The 16,740-nt window shown below is 38.9% G+C and overlaps 1 protein-coding gene across 3 annotated transcripts in view; it reads right to left on the reverse strand.

Annotated features, from left to right (window-relative positions):
* LOC124533418 overlaps positions 1–16,740 on the reverse strand; it is a 100,199-nt gene that overhangs the window by 39,914 nt on the left and 43,545 nt on the right. For all 3 annotated transcript variants that reach the window (XM_047108657.1, XM_047108656.1, XM_047108654.1), the window contains 29 exons: positions 15,414–16,565; positions 14,994–15,332; positions 13,652–14,911; positions 13,099–13,404; positions 12,243–12,557; positions 11,813–12,130; positions 11,419–11,730; positions 11,017–11,328; positions 10,622–10,933; positions 10,220–10,534; positions 9,823–10,137; positions 9,422–9,748; positions 9,040–9,351; positions 8,512–8,832; positions 8,107–8,421; positions 7,558–7,881; positions 7,142–7,456; positions 6,676–7,008; positions 6,298–6,597; positions 5,897–6,220; positions 4,888–5,826; positions 3,851–4,792; positions 3,413–3,724; positions 2,712–3,020; positions 2,319–2,633; positions 1,254–1,574; positions 844–1,158; positions 436–762; positions 37–345 (listed from right to left, as the gene is read on the reverse strand). In XM_047108657.1, coding sequence (XP_046964613.1) covers positions 37–345; positions 436–762; positions 844–1,158; positions 1,254–1,574; positions 2,319–2,633; positions 2,712–3,020; positions 3,413–3,724; positions 3,851–4,792; positions 4,888–5,826; positions 5,897–6,220; positions 6,298–6,597; positions 6,676–7,008; positions 7,142–7,456; positions 7,558–7,881; positions 8,107–8,421; positions 8,512–8,832; positions 9,040–9,351; positions 9,422–9,748; positions 9,823–10,137; positions 10,220–10,534; positions 10,622–10,933; positions 11,017–11,328; positions 11,419–11,730; positions 11,813–12,130; positions 12,243–12,557; positions 13,099–13,404; positions 13,652–14,911; positions 14,994–15,332; positions 15,414–16,565 — 12,216 coding nt within the window. The remainder of the gene's footprint in view (positions 1–36; positions 346–435; positions 763–843; positions 1,159–1,253; positions 1,575–2,318; positions 2,634–2,711; positions 3,021–3,412; positions 3,725–3,850; positions 4,793–4,887; positions 5,827–5,896; positions 6,221–6,297; positions 6,598–6,675; positions 7,009–7,141; positions 7,457–7,557; positions 7,882–8,106; positions 8,422–8,511; positions 8,833–9,039; positions 9,352–9,421; positions 9,749–9,822; positions 10,138–10,219; positions 10,535–10,621; positions 10,934–11,016; positions 11,329–11,418; positions 11,731–11,812; positions 12,131–12,242; positions 12,558–13,098; positions 13,405–13,651; positions 14,912–14,993; positions 15,333–15,413; positions 16,566–16,740) is intronic.

Raw genomic sequence — 16,740 nt, forward strand, 5'->3', positions numbered from 1 at the left:
TAAATTACTTTAACTTTAATACCGTAGATGGCATACCTGAAACTGGTCGACATTCAACAAATGCATTGCCACTCATACCCTTTGGGCAAGTGCACATAGGAATATGATTGTTTACATCGCAAATGGCATTTACCCCGCAAGTTCCAATACATGGATTTACACATTTGTTATTTTGGCAGCCTTTATCTTGAGGGCAATCTGTATTATAAACACATTCTGGGCGACAACCAAGGTATGGATCGCCATGATAACCATTCAAGCAGGAACAAACAGCATCTTGACATCTCGTATTAGGGCCACACGGGCTTGGATTGCAAGGATCAATAGGTTTCGTTTGTGCTACATCTGAACAAAACGATTTTTAATAATAATTAGTATTTTAATAACATAGAAACTTAATAGCAAAAATATCCAATAAAAGTATTAATGAATTACCTTCTAGTGGTGTTTGTCTACACTCATGGAATGGGTCACCAGTAAATCCTTCTGAACATAAACATACTGGTATATGATTGTGAACGAAGCAATTTGCATAAATTCCACATGCACCTTCACAGGGATTTCGACATTTTTCTGCTACGCATGCTTGGTTGCTTTGACAATCGGAGTGTATGACACATTCAGGTTTACAAAATGGTGGTGAACCCATGTAAGATGGCAGACATGAACACGATGCCAAACCATTATTATTTCGACATTCGGCGTACAGACCACAGGGCGATGGAATACAAGGATCCGTTGATGTGGTAGTGTCATATACTTCTAAAAAATATTGTATTATTCAATAAAAATCTATAAATATATATCAAAATTACATTGAAGGTTTGATAATAAATGACTTACGCATTATTTGTGCACACATTGTGAAAGGATTTCCGGAATATCCTGGACGACATGAACATACGGGGCTGTGATTTATAACTTTACAGTCAGCGTTTTTACCGCATGGTTTAGGGCAAGGATTAATGCATCTATTGTTGACGCATGCTCTATTTGACTTACATTCTGAATTAACTATACATTCAGGTTTACAATTTGGTGGTACACCAATATAATTGTTCAAACATGAACAAACTGGTTGATTATTTAATACTTTGCAAACAGCATTCGGTCCACAAGGCGATGGATTGCAAACATTTATGACTGATACATCGTTATCTGAAGAAAAATTGTAAATTATTATCAAATAATTAAATAATCTGTCAGTCTTTTTTAGTTATATTTTAATAATATCAATAATTTAGAATACTTACCACGCGAAATAGTACACATCGATAAGGGATTTCCAGTGTAACCATATTTACAGTTACAGGTAGGTTTATGATTGGCAACGTAACAATCGGCGTTGTAACCACAAACTCCAGGACAAGGATCAACACATTTGTTTCTATTACATGCTAAGGCCAAAGGACAATCAGAATCGACTAAGCATTCAGGTCTGCAACCTTGGTATGGGTCACCAAAATAATCCGGTAGACATGTACATGATCCTGCATTTCCTTGTACTTTACAATCAGCATTTGCACCGCAAGGCGATGGTTCACATGGATTAAGGTATTCAAATTTGGATGGAACTGAAATATGAATTTAATTACATGAATACACTTACCCAGATTTATTCAGTCACCGTAGAAGCACTTACTTCTTCCAAAGCGTTAGTCGAAGCTTGTTGGGCTCGGCGACATTTAGTGACCTCTCTAATCCGATGACAGCGTTTCTATTTAGCCGCCCATCAAAAAGCGGCCGCCTCAGTGAACGGCCTAAGCTTACTGTAAGTGCTTTGTTATCTCCGCGTGCTCCGATCAAATAAGCAAGGCATTAATTTCACAAAATAAGTTATTATATAATATGTTACGTCCCTTATATTCTGAAAGCACTTAAGAAATCTAAACGATTAGAAAAATATCCTAACCCTCCATTTCCGAATGTTTATGTTTTATTTCCAAGCGTATAAATGAACATTGCATTGATGATTTCGCCCATAAACTGATCAGCAGGCATGGTTGCCAACCAGCTATCGAGGCTAAACATCCATACAATTCCATTTCAAATTAGTAAACCGTGTAAGGCGTGACCGAATAACAATATTTTTAAGCACACAATTTATAGCGTGTAATCACGCTTTGCAAAGCTGGATGGTTAACAGCATTTTTATCTTTACCATGTTTTCGTAATGTTAATGATTTTTAAATTTAACACAAATTACCTTCTAAATAATATATCTCTGACAAACATATCTTTCCATTTCGCTTTACATCTTTTACAATTATTTATGGTTATGAAAACAGTTAAAAAATCATTTGTTTTTAAAGTCTTACCTTTTATTCGCGAACAACCTTGGAAAGGATCACCTTCGAAACCCAATTCACAAGCACAAGTTGCACGGTGATCTACCACGGTGCATGTTGCACCGGGACCGCAAGCATCCACGCAGGGGTTTTTGCACTTCTGACTAACGCACGCAAGGACAGCAGGACATTCAGCGCTAATTGTGCATTCGGGACGGCAATTTGGCGGAGACCCAATATAGTTTGGTTGACAACTACAGGCAGGCATGTCTCCAGTTTTAATGCATATGGAGTTTGGACCACAAGGAGAAGGCTCACAAGGGTCAATTGGAGCTAATGGTGGAGCTAAAACATTACATAAAGTCATAATTACAAACATTCTTTTATTCGTTTTCGTTTATTATATATTGTAGTTTTCTTTACCTGGAGATGGGTAGCAATAAGTGAATGGATCGCCTGTAAATCCATCATTACATGTACAGATAGGGCTGTGTGCAATTACTTGGCATCGAGCACCGCGGCCACATGCACCTTCACAGGGATCGCGACATCGCCGGTCCACACAAGCCATTTGGAGCTTACATTCAGAGCTAACTAAACATTCGGGTCGACATGATGGTGGAGAACCAATGTGTCCAGCTCGGCAAGAGCATGCTGCTGCACCATTAGCACTCACTGTACATTCACTGTAAGGTCCACACGGCGATGGACTGCATGGTGATTTGGGGTTTTCTGTAATTTAGTTATAAATATAATTTCTATAAGTAGCTACACCTATAATCATAATTAATTGCAACTTGAAATGTATGATAATTACCAAATCCGTTTCTTTTGGAAAGCGATAAAACAAAGCTTTAATTAGGTATATCAATATTTTGTTGCGTTATGATAATATTAAAATAACCTATAGGCCAGCTAATTATTTACTAGTTCTGTGCCGATCAAGGCAATACAATAGAAGTTAGTTACAATAAAATATAAGACCAAATATGAGGTGATGCTGATCTCATCAGCATCACCGCAATAGTCATACACCTATCGGTACCAAACTATGTAAAAAAAGTATTGGCTTTCAAAATATTTAGCTTTACTTTTTAAGCGTCTGAATTATTTCTAATCCTTACCGTGTTTAACTATTTCTGTACAAAATGTGAATGGATCTCCTGACGTATTTGGTGGGCAGGTACATGATGGTATGTGGTTGTAAACAGAGCATGTTGCTCCAGTACCACAGGCACCTGGACACGGATCCACACATTTTCCACCTTGACAAGCACGAGTTGGTGAACATTCGCCATTCGTAGAGCATTCTAGTCGACATCCTGTGTAAGGATCACCGAAATAGCCGATGGCACACGAACATGCTCCTGCCTCGCATACAGCATTGCTACCACATGGAGATGGATTGCATGGATCTGATGCCGGAGTAGGTGTTACTAAAAAGGAGAAATTATTAAGTTTTGTTCATTCTGTTTTGTTCAATCAAACTTAATCTATGCCTAATCGATATTATATAAATGAATGTACCTTAGTCAATTAACAACTTTTTTTAATAAACTTACCTAATACTTCAGAGCACTGAATAAATGGATCACCAGAGAAACCCGATGGACAACTGCAGATCGGTATGTGATCTTGAACTCTGCAATCTGCTTTAAAACCACATGAGCCTTCACAAGGATTTCTACATTTTTCTGCAATACATGCTTGCTGTGATGGACAATCAGTATTTACGAGGCACTCTGGACGACAATTTGGAGGAGCTCCGATATAACCAATCGCACAAGAACACGATGGATTACCATTTAACGAACGGCATTCGCTGTACGGTCCGCAAGGGCTTGGTTGGCATGGTTGTAAAGGTGTTTCTTTTTCAATTATTGAATATTGTATCTCGCGACACATTGTAAATGGATCACCAGTTGTTCCAGCGGGACAACTACATAAAGGACTGTGATTGACAACTTGACAATGTGCACTTAGGCCACAAGTTCCTCTACAAGGATCGGCACATTTCAATTTATGACAAGCTCGATCTGATGGACATTCACTACTAACAGTGCATTCGGGTCGACAGTCAGGTGGAGCTCCCTTATATTCCGGAAGGCATTCACATGAGGCTAATTCGCCATTCTCTCTACATATACTATTTGGACCACAGGGTGATGGTTGACATGGTCTTATGTCATGTATAATTTCTTTTTTGACGCATTGTACAAATGGATTTCCTGTATAATCCTTTACACAAGCACATGTTGGAACATGATTCACGACTGTACATTCTGCAAATGTTCCACATATTCCTGGGCATGGATCTGCACATTTGTTTCTTATGCAAGCTTTATCAGCAGAACAATCTGAACTTAGAACGCATTCAGGTCGGCAACCTTCGTATGGATTTCCTTGGTATCCTTCCAGACAAGAGCATGCTCCAGCGCCATCTCTTTGGCTACATACGGCGTTAGCTCCACAGGGAGATGGGTCACATGGTGTAATAATATTCTCTGCAAAAAAAGAAAAAATAAATATAAACAATGCTGCTGGTTATAATATTAGTTATAATTTTTAGTACGATTGTTACTTTCAGTAATATATTTACCTTCTAAAGGCACACATTGCAAGAAAGGATTCCCAGTGTATTTGTCTTTGCAGAGGCAAGAAACAGTATGGCTTACAATAATACAATCTGCATTGATACCACAAGAGCCAGGGCAAGGATCTATACATTTATTTCTTATACATGCTTGATTAGACGGACAGTCGGGATTAATGACACATTCTGGTCTACAATTTGGTGGTTGTCCAACATAATCATCTGCGCATCGACAATTAGCTTTGCCATTTCGTTCCATGCATAGAGCATTAGGTCCACATGGTGATGGATTACAAGCGTCTACTGGGTCGGGTAGCATAGCTACAATATCATGACAGCTTTTAAATGGATCTCCTGTTTGACCTGAATTACAACTACAAATCGGACTATGGTTTATAACTTCACAACGTGCTGATACTCCGCAAGCATTGATGCATGGGTTAATGCATTTTTGATTAACGCATGCTTTGGTTGAAGGACATTCTGAACTGACGACACATTCTGGTCTGCATGCTGGAGGAGAGCCTGAGAAACCCTCTATGCAAGCACAAACAGCCGTATTATCCTTTGTTCTACATATACTGTTCGGTCCGCACGGAGATGGGTGACATGGGTCTTTCGGCAAGGCTTTTTCTTTTTCCATAGGTTGACAATGTATAAATGGATTACCAGTATAATCAGTCATGCAAGAACAACTCGGTATATGGTTTATTACATCACATTTAGCATTTTGACCGCAGACTCCAGGGCACGGATCGAGGCATTTATTTCTGAAACAAGCTTTGTCTCTTGGACATTCTTGACTACCGGTACATTCTGGTCTGCATGATTCGTATGGATTTCCACTATAATTAGGTAAACATGTGCAAAAACCGTTATCGCACTGTGCATTTGGCCCACAAGGAGAAGGGTTGCAAGGATCCGATGGAACTGGTGTCGTAGGAGCTGCAATTGTTTTTTTATTATTAATCGATCAGAAGTCAGATATAAAATTTTTTAATCAAATGTATCCTACCTTCCGTTATTTGTGTACACCTAGAGAATGGATCTCCAGTATAGCCTTCATTACAAACACATACGGCTACATGATTTAGAACGTGACAATTCGCTTCAACTCCACATGAACCAGGACAAGGGTCTTCACACTTTTGTCTTACACAAGCTAAAGATGCAGGGCACTCAGAATTTATTGCACATTCTGGTCTACAAGATGGTGGGGACCCTATGTATCCTGGTAAACATGAACACGCTGGTCCGCTGGCTAATAGTTGACAACGTGAGTGCGGGCCACAAGGTGATGGTGTACATGATGGTTGTTGCTCGGGTTTCGGTGGAATTGCTGTAAATGTTTTTACTATTAATTTCAAAATATCATTCGCGTTACAATATCGCTATTAAAAAAGTAAAAAAACCCACTGTAGCATTGTGTAAATGGATCTCCTGTCATGCCTGCTGGACATGTACATATAGGATTATGATTTTTTACAAGGCAATGGGCTCGGAGGCCACAAGTATTTGGACAAGGGTCGTCACATTTTTGATTGATGCAAGCTTTCGATGTGTCACATTCGCTATTTACAACACATTGAGGTCGGCATGATGGTGGCGATCCAATATAGTTTGGTAAACAAGAACAAACAGCTTGCATGTTGACCTGTCTACATTGACTATTAGGACCACAGGGCGTAGGTTCACAGGGATTTTGTACTGGTGTAGCTAAAAATGAAAAATTATTAGTTTCTTTCATTGATTCCATGGTAAACATTATAAATTAAAATATTGTGAAATACTTACGTTCCAGGACTATTTCTCTACATTGGAAGAATGGATCTCCAGTGAATCCAGGTGGACAAGAGCAAATAGGAACATGATTTTCGACAGTACATTGAGCTAATTGACCACACGTTCTAGGACATGGGTCTATGCATTTAAATCGTGTGCAGGCTAAATTATAAGCACAATCATCATTGTTTTCACATTCTCTTCGACAACCATTTGAGCCATATGGATCACCTTCGTAACCTTCTGAGCAGAAACAAGCACCTGCGCCGTTATACTCGCGACATTCTGCGTTAGGGCCGCAAGGGGAGGGGGTACATGGACTGGAGGTCGGTGTCATCTCGGTTGCTAAAAAAATTGTTACAAACATTCTTACTAACATTTCTGGTCTAATATCATGAAAAACCTCTTTTTAGGATGGTTTCTAAAACGACCTATCCCTTAACTACAACGTTATAAACAAAAAAAAAATCATACATACATGATATGACTAGTTGCGTGCAAGATACAAAGGCATCTCCGGTGAATCCTTGCTGACATGTGCACATTGGTTTATGATTTACTGTTAAACAAAGTGTATTTGATCCACACGTCCCTTGACAAGGATCTTTACAGCGTTCATTTTGACAAGCAGCATTACTTGGACATTCTGCATCAATAGTACATTCGGGCCTGCAGTTTGGAACTCGGCCTATATAGTTAGGTAGACAAGAACAGGCAGCTTGGTCTCCAATAACACGGCATTCAGAATTTGGTCCACAAGGTGAAGGAACACATGGATTTGTTGGCACCGTTCCTAAAATATTTATACCTTGTAATTTAATCGACAAAGTTACTTAGAATAAAAATATTTTTTACAACACACAATATTGAAATGGTTTATTTAAAATAACTTACTTTCTTCGGGACTGCACTTAGTAAACGGATCACCCGTAAATCCTGATGTACAACTGCAAATAGGATTATGCGTAACAACTTGGCAGCGCGCATTTAGCCCACATGTGTTTGGACAAGGATCTATGCATTTCTTGTTAACACACGCTTTATCTTGTGGACACTCAGAGCTGACTATGCATTCGGGCCTGCATGAGGGCGGAGTTCCGATGTAACCAATGTCACACGTGCAGACGCTATGACCATTCACTGCGCGACATAGACTGTTGGGTCCGCATGGTGAAGGTTGACAAGGATCTAGCTGTTTTTCGTCTATACCTGAGATAGCTAAAATTGAAAAGTTATATTTAATTTAAATAAATACAAAGAAATTCCTTCAATGCTTCTGTGAAGTAATATCTGACATTCTGAGAATATTTTTTTACAAAAACGGACCTTTACAAATGATTTAGTACCGGAATAGTTTTTACAATTCGCGTACGGTAAATATAAATTATATATACGCTATTTATGATACAGTATTATAATATGTAAAACTAAAAAAAGACTCACGCTCTAATTCACACTTTGTTAATGGATTTCCTGAATATCCGTAAAGACAGGTACACGTCGGTGAGTGGTTTACAGTTCTACATTCGGCATTCATTCCGCAAGAACCCGGACACGGATCTTTACATCTATTATTCGAACAGGCTTTATTGCGATCACAATCGGAATTAGAAACACATTCTGGTCGACAGCCTGTATATGGGTCTCCAAAATATTCTGGCAGGCAGGAGCAAGATCCAACTCCGTTTCGTTCCTTACATAGCGCGTTAGCACCACATGGTGATGGATTGCATGGATTTGGAGGCGGCTCTGACGTATCTGGTACATACATAAAATAATTAATATCATTTGTAATGTGTGCATGAAAGGTACAGGTACAAAAAAAGAAACGCATTTCCTATAACTTACATTCAATATATGAACATCCACTGAATGGATCACCTGTATGTCCCGGCAAACAATTACATAATGCTACATGATTCGCTACAGTACATTCGGCGTTAAAGCCGCAAGAACCAGGACAAGGATCTACACATTTTTCATTTTGGCATGCAAGATTACCAGGGCATTCAGCATTGATAGAACATTCAGGTCTACAGTTGGGTGCGATACCAATGAAATTTGGTAAGCAAGAACATGCAGGCGCTTCTCCGACTACTTTACATTGAGAATATGGACCGCATGGTGATGGTATACATGGATTTCCTTTAGGTCCCATAAAGATAGGCTCTAAGAAAGAAAGTATAATAAATTAAGAATAAACATAGAAAAAGAAAAAAGTTCAGAAATAAAAGAAACATAGAAAGTACAATTATAAAATCATGCAAAGTTGAGGTATACTAAATAAATTTTTCAATAATATATCAAACACATTTTTGTTTATATCAATTATATTTATTTTTTTGTTTTTTATTATGGTGATCGTAATATTCTTACTTGGCTCTAATTGACAAACAACGAATGGGTCACCAGTAAATCCTGCTTTACAAGTACAAATCGGGTTATGGTTTATAGCTTGGCATCGAGCATTAACTCCACAGGTACCCGGGCACGGATCTTTGCACTTTTGTTTTATACATGCTTGGTGCTGAGGACAGTCTGTACTAGTAACGCATTCGGGTCGGCACGTTGGCGGTGATCCTACATAGCCCTCTTGACAAGAACAAACTCCGTGTCCATTAAATTCCTTACAATTACTGTATGGTCCACAGGGAGACGGCACGCAAGGATTTATGTCTTGCTGTGAGGCTACAATATAATACAATGTCAATAATATCGTCATTTTATAAAACCCATAATTCTAATTAATTCTGCTTACGTTGTCTTTGAGGATGACAGGATACCATCGGATTACCGTCGTAACCATCAATGCACAAGCAAATAGGATTGTGATGTGCAACATTGCATATTGCATTTACTCCACATGCTCCTTGACAAGGATTTACACATTTATTGTTTGAGCAAGCTTGTTCTAACGGACAATCATTGTTTGTGACGCATTCGGGACGACAGCCGAGATATGGATCTCCTAGGTATCCCGGTAAACAAGTACAAGCACCGGCATTATACTTTTCAGTGCATTTAGCATTAGGTCCACACGGAGATGGATTACAGGGATTTGTTTCATCTTCACTTGGTACTGTCACTGTATATTTAAGTATAATTTAATATAAAACAATAATTTACAATCGACTTTATAGTTGATAACCGTTAACTTACCTATGAAATAACATCCTCTAAAAGGATCTCCAGTATAACTTTCACGACAGTGACAAACTGCTTTATGTGCAATTACAATACAATTAGCGTTTGATCCACATGAGCCATCGCATGGACTTAAACATTTTTCACTAATGCAAGCAAGATTGCTGGGACATTCTTCATCATGAATGCATTCTGGGCGACAGTTAGGCGCCCTGCCGATATAACCTGACTTACAAGAACAAGCTGGCGTCTCTCCTACCACTCGACATTGCGAATTTGGTCCACACGGTGAGGGTATACAGGGATTACCAGATGGCTTTGGTTCTGGTCCTAAAATAATGAAGATTGCTTACAAAACAGACTCAAAGAGGAAAATTTAAATTTAGAATGTTTAGAAATGTATTTATCTTACTTTGTTCATAGGCGCAATTGACAAATGGATCACCAATATAGTTCTGAGGGCAACTACATAAAGCATTATGGTTGACGACTGTACATTTTGCGTTTATACCGCAAACTCCAATACACGGATCACTGCACTTTTTATTTATGCATGCTTTGTTTGGCATACAATCACTACTGACCATACACTCGGGACGGCAATTGGGAGGGGAACCAAAATATTCCTCCTGGCATGAACAAATAGCGTGCCCAGCGTTAGCGTGACAATGACTGTAAGGTCCGCAAGGTGAAGGTAAGCATGGATCAGTAGGCTTTTCAATAGGCCCTAAAAGAAAAAAATGGGGATCATGTCTTAATTTGTAGATATAATTAAGAAAATACTTTCATGAAACATATTAAAAAATATTCTCACTTATATAACAGGACGTGAATGGGTTTCCTTCGTAGCCCAACAGACATGCACAAGCCGGAGCGTGATTATTCACACGACATTCTGCGTTCATACCACAAACTCCAGGACATGGATCTTTGCACTTATTATTTATACAAGCTCTATCTTTTGGACAATCTGAGTTTAAAACACATTCTGGTCGGCACTCAATATACGGATCGCCGTAATATTCAGGAAGACATGAACAAGAACCAATACCGTGTCTTTCTTTGCAAACAGCGTTTACACCACAAGGTGATCGAGAGCATGGACTTTCAAGGTGTGGTTCGATAGCTAGAATAGTACAGTGTCATTATTATTTTTTGTAAAGATAATTTTAAACTAAATTTACTGAATGAGGAATAATTTCAACTTACTAGGAGCAATTGAACATCCTGAGAATGGATCACCCGTATAGCCTTGATCACAAGTACATATAGGTATATGTTTTACTACATTACATATTGCATGAAAACCACAAGAACCTGGACAAGGATCACTGCACTTTCCAGAAATACATGCCAAGTTACCTGGGCATTCGACACTCATTACGCACTCTGGTCGACAGTTTGGTGGTTGTCCTATATAATTATTTAAACATGAACATACGGGGATTCCATTTAGATCACGGCATTGCGAATGTGGACCACAAGGATTAGGTAAACAGTTATCGATTGGAGTCATTTTTTCTGAAAATTAATTAATTTATAAATAATCCGAATTATAGCGTTAAAACGTTATTGTTTTTTTTTTTTCAAATTAAAAACTGATAAACTTACTGTCTTCTAACGAACACCTTACAAACGGATCGCCAGTATAATCACTTCCACAACTGCATATTGGATTGTGGTTTACAACTTGACATTCAGCATTAATCCCACAGGTACCAGGACAAGGGTCTTGACATTTATTATTTATACACGCTTTGCTCGGGCGACAGTCAGAACTGACAATACATTCAGGTCGACAATTCGGTGGAGAACCGACACAAATATCAAGACACGTACAAACCGCGTGGTCATTAAACGTACGACATTTACTGTAAGGGCCACAGGGCGAAGGGTGGCATGGATCTATCGGTTCCGGAAGAGCTGTATTGTAAGAAAAGATATAAAAGGTTGTACATAGAATGAAATAAAGTGTAAGATAAAAAAGAAAGAGTAAGAGGCTTACTTATAACAGGAGTGCATGCATGAAGAGGATTTCCATTATATCCAGATAAACAATAACATGAAGGTGCATGATTTGTGACTCTACATTCTGCGTTTTGTCCACATGTACCCGGGCAAGGGTCTACACATTTATTATTAAAACATGTTCTGTCAGTAGAACAGTCTGAATTCATAACACACTCAGGTCTACAGCCTAGATAAGGATCTCCGTAAAAGTCATTAATGCAAGTACACGCACCAGCACCATTTCGTTCTTTACAAATAGCATTAGATCCACAAGGTGATGGGTTGCAAGGATGTCGGGAAACCTCTTTAGGAGCTGAAATTCCGTTTAATAGATACATTTGATGAAGTTTTTCTACAGTATCGTGCAGGAAAATTAAAGCTAACATGCAAAATATTTGAAATCGGGTTATATCAAATAAACTTACTTTTGACGAGACTGCATCCAGAGAACGGGTCTCCTGAAAAGCCGTTGTCACACGAGCATATTGGCTGGTGATTTTGTACCACACAACGGGTGTTGAATCCACAGGAACCGACGCATGGATTAACACAGGTGCCACTCAAGCAAGCAAGAGAAAGTGGGCAATCCTGGTTTATAAGACACTGAGGTCGACAGGCAGGAGGAGCGCCTAGAGTACCTGGCTCGCACGCACATACTGCCCTGCCTATCTCGCTTCGACACGTTGAATGCGGTCCACATGGTGATGGCAAGCAAGGATCTGGAGCTGGCTGCATAATACCTGAGAAAAGTTACATATTAATTTATGATTGGCTTATACATTACATTTTAACTTATAATGGGTTTTGTACTTGGTGGTAGGGCTTTGTTTACTTGGAGGTAAGGGTTTGCATTGGTGGTAGGGCTTTGTGCAAGCCCGTCTGGGTAGGTACCACCCACTCATCAGATATTCTACCGCAAAACAACAGTACTTAGCATGGTTGTATTCCGGTTTGAAGGGTGAGATCTACAGCCACTAATGACATAACATCTTAGTTCCTATTAACATCTTAGGTTGGTGGGGCAAGGCATTGGTGACGTAAGGAATGGTTAATATTTCTAAGAGCGCCAATCTGTATGCGCGGTGATGACCACTTACCATCAAGTGGCCTATATGATCGTCCGCAAATTATAGCAAAAATAAAAATATTTTTAATTTAATTTAAAGATAAGTCAAATGTAAAGAAAGAAGAAATAGTGAGATATTTATCTTAACCGTGATATGACATTCTTATTGTAAATTATAAAATGAACTTATATATATTCTAGAAAAAAATTATTACTTTTTTTGTAACAGCGTATAAAGGGATCTCCTTCGGGAACATTTTCTGGACACATGCAAATCGGATTATGACTGACAACGTGGCAGCGAGCATCTACACCGCAACTGTGAATGCAAGGATCTCTGCATTTTTGATTTATGCAAGCCTTTGTCGTAGGACAGTCTGAGTTTACAGCACACTCAGGACGACAAGCAGGAGGAGCGCCGAGATAACCGGCGCGACATGAGCACGCCGCTCGATTGCTGACCACGTGACAGTCGCTGTTTGGTCCACAAGGTGAAGGTTCGCACGGATTGATAGGTGTCGCTGTAGCAAAAAAGAAAGCGTTATTTTTTTTCATTATAATAAAACAACGAACGATATTTTATTTAAATTATAAATATGGTAGTAATTCTAAATAATTGTGTTTTTTCGTATGAGGATTATTGGGTCTCTAATTGCACCAAACTTTTGTAATTACTTCTACGTTTTTATTCATTTATTCAGAATTTAAAGGCTGTATGAAATATATTTTGCAAGATTTTATAAGTAAAGTATATATTGAATCACTTACGGACTGCATAAATTCGGCGACATGAAGAGAATGGGTCACCTTCGTATCCTTTGAAACACGTACAAACAGGAACATGGTTTGTAACAATACACTCAGCATTAACGCCGCATAAATCTTTGCAAGGATCTCGGCAGTGGTTAGATAAACAAGCTAGATGGTTTGGACAATCTGAATTAAGAGTACATTCTGGTCGACAACCACCAGCATAAGGATTACCAATATTAGGTGGTATACATGTACATCTGGCGGCATTATTAGTTACGGTACAAACTGTGTTTTCACCACAAGGCGACGGATTGCAGGGGGAAACAGTGTCGTCTTTTGATACTGCTATACATCCAATAAAGGCGTCACCTTTGTATCCTTCTAAGCAGCTACATAATGGAGTGTGGTTTACTACGTTGCATACAGCATTGTTACCACAGGATCCTATACATGGATCAGCGCATTTTTCATTTATACAAGCTCGATTTGGTGGGCACTCTTGGCTTATAATACATTCTGGCCTACAATACGGTGGTGATCCAGAATAATTTGGTTGACAAGAACATACGGGATGATTAGATTTTATTTCACAAACTGAATTGGGTCCGCATGGTGATGGTAGGCACGGATTTTTTTCATTAGGTCCGTTTTCAGTGAATGCTGTACAAACTGTGAAAGGGTCTCCGGTTTCTCCCGGTCCACAACTACATATCGGATTGTGGTTAACTACAACACAATGAGCACCTACGCCGCAGCTTCCATGACACGGATCGATACATCTTTGGTTAACACAAGTTTCTTTTTGTGGGCAATCAGAATTACTAACACATTCTGGTTGACACATTGGTGGAACACCACGGAAGCCTGGTAAACAAGAACAGACTGCAAAACCAGATGGCGATACCAGACAACGACTATATGGTCCACAAGGTGATGGGTCGCATATAGATAATGTAGGTGTAGTTACTGGATTAGCTTGACACCGAATATAAGGATCACCAGTCTGACCCGATGCACAATAGCAAACAGCGTGATGGTTTACAGTTTCACACAATGCACCAACTCCGCAGACATTTTCACAAGGATTTTCACACTTATTGTTTATACAGGCTAATTTTGAGGAGCAATCACTATTAACGACACATTCAGGTCTACACGAAAGATACGGATTTCCAAAGAAACCAGGTAAACATTTACATGTAAGAGCTTCATTTACATTTTGGCAAAAAGCATTGGCTCCGCAGCGAATATTGTCACAAGATTCAGTCAGCACGGCTGAAACAAGAATATTTTTATGAATAAAATAAATAATTAAATATTAAATTAAATGCAAACAATTTATTTTCTATAAACTTACGTTGTGTAGTAAATTTGCAATGCTCATATGGATTTCCTTCAAAACCGTTTTTGCATTTACAAATCGGATCATGATTATACACCATTGTGCATTCAGCATTAACACCGCATGAGCCAGGGCATGGATCCACACACTTGTTCTTTAAGCAGAATTTATTAAACGCACAGTCTGAATTTAAGACACACTCAGGTCTACATCCTGGGTTATTGATGGCATTAGGCCCAACGCACATATTACATACAGCAAATTTATCTCCGTATGTATCACAAAGAGAATTAGGATCACATGGATTTGGTGCACATGGTTGAGTTGTCGTATTGTCTTGAGCAATAATTATGGCTGAAAGTATAACATTGTGATTTAAACAAAGTTAAAAATATATATATATATCTTAACGATAAAAGATATAAGTATACATACGTCTGTATAAACATTGAACTAATGGATCTCCTATATATCCGTCAGGACACAAACACGAAACTGTATGGTCTGAACATAAACAAACTGCATTTATTCCACAGATGTTACTTTGCAGGCATGGATCTGTACATTTTCGATTAATACAAGCCTCGTTAGGTGAGCAGTCTGAATTCATAAGGCATTCTGGTTTACATTCTTTGGTTGGATCACCATAAAAGTCCGGAAGACATGAGCATAAAGCCTTATTGCCAACATCTTGACAGATCGCATTGACACCGCATTGTATTTTACTACAAGGGCTATTACTTTTTTGTTCTTCAGGTTCTAAGCAACAAACTAAAGGATTTCCTATCAATCCGTCTTGGCATACACAAACAGGGTGATGTGATTCCACGTGACACTCAGCGTTAAGACCACATACACCTGGACATGGATCACGACATGCGTAACCAATGCACGCTCTGTCCAGTGAGCATTCGTCATCAATTTCACATTCCCTAGAATGACAACCCTCCAAGCTGTAAGGGTCACCAGTACTTCCTTCCATGCAAGTACATAGTGCTTGCCCATCATATTGAATATTGCACAAAGATTGAGGTCCGCAAGGGTTTGGGCTGCAAGGCGTTTTTTGAGGTTGGCAGCCAATATAAGGATCACCAATAAATCCAGTCCTACAGAAACACATTTCTCTGTTGTTGCTGACGTAACAATCCGCATTTTCACCACAATTTCCAGGCTGGCAGAGAAAAGACACAGGGAAATCAGACTCATGATTACAAGATTTGTAGGCATTTCCTCTTGTGTTTTCCGGACAATAACATGCGGGTATCCTGTTTGGATCACAACGCGCACCGAGACCACAGGTATTAGGTTCGCAAGGATTGCGTGTCTCGACACAACCACGTACTGTATTTGGACTCTCTACGTATCCTTGTAAGCATGTGCATTTTGAAAAACCATTCGATAAAACTGTACATTGTGTGTTTGGACCACAAGGGGAAGGATTACAAGGATTGTTTGGTAGACGACAAGGTTGACGAGGAGGGTTTCCTTCATAATTTGGAAGACAGAAACATGCTGGTTTATTATCTACAATTCTGCAACCAGTAAATGGTCCACATGGGTTAGGTTCACACTCGTTACCTTCCGGAACTAAAACAAAACAATGGCTATAGTAAAGTTACATTCATAAATTGCCAAAAAAAAATACTTAAAGTTTCCAAATTTCAAAATAACGTGTCAATAACGATTATTTTTAATTTAACTAAATACAGTAAATTAATTGTTCAGGCAAAGAAAAACATATTTGAAGTGATTGTAACCAATT

The sequence above is a fragment of the Vanessa cardui genome, chromosome 11 (genome assembly GCF_905220365.1).
Source record: "Vanessa cardui chromosome 11, ilVanCard2.1, whole genome shotgun sequence".
NCBI classification, from domain to species: Eukaryota; Metazoa; Arthropoda; class Insecta; order Lepidoptera; family Nymphalidae; genus Vanessa; species Vanessa cardui.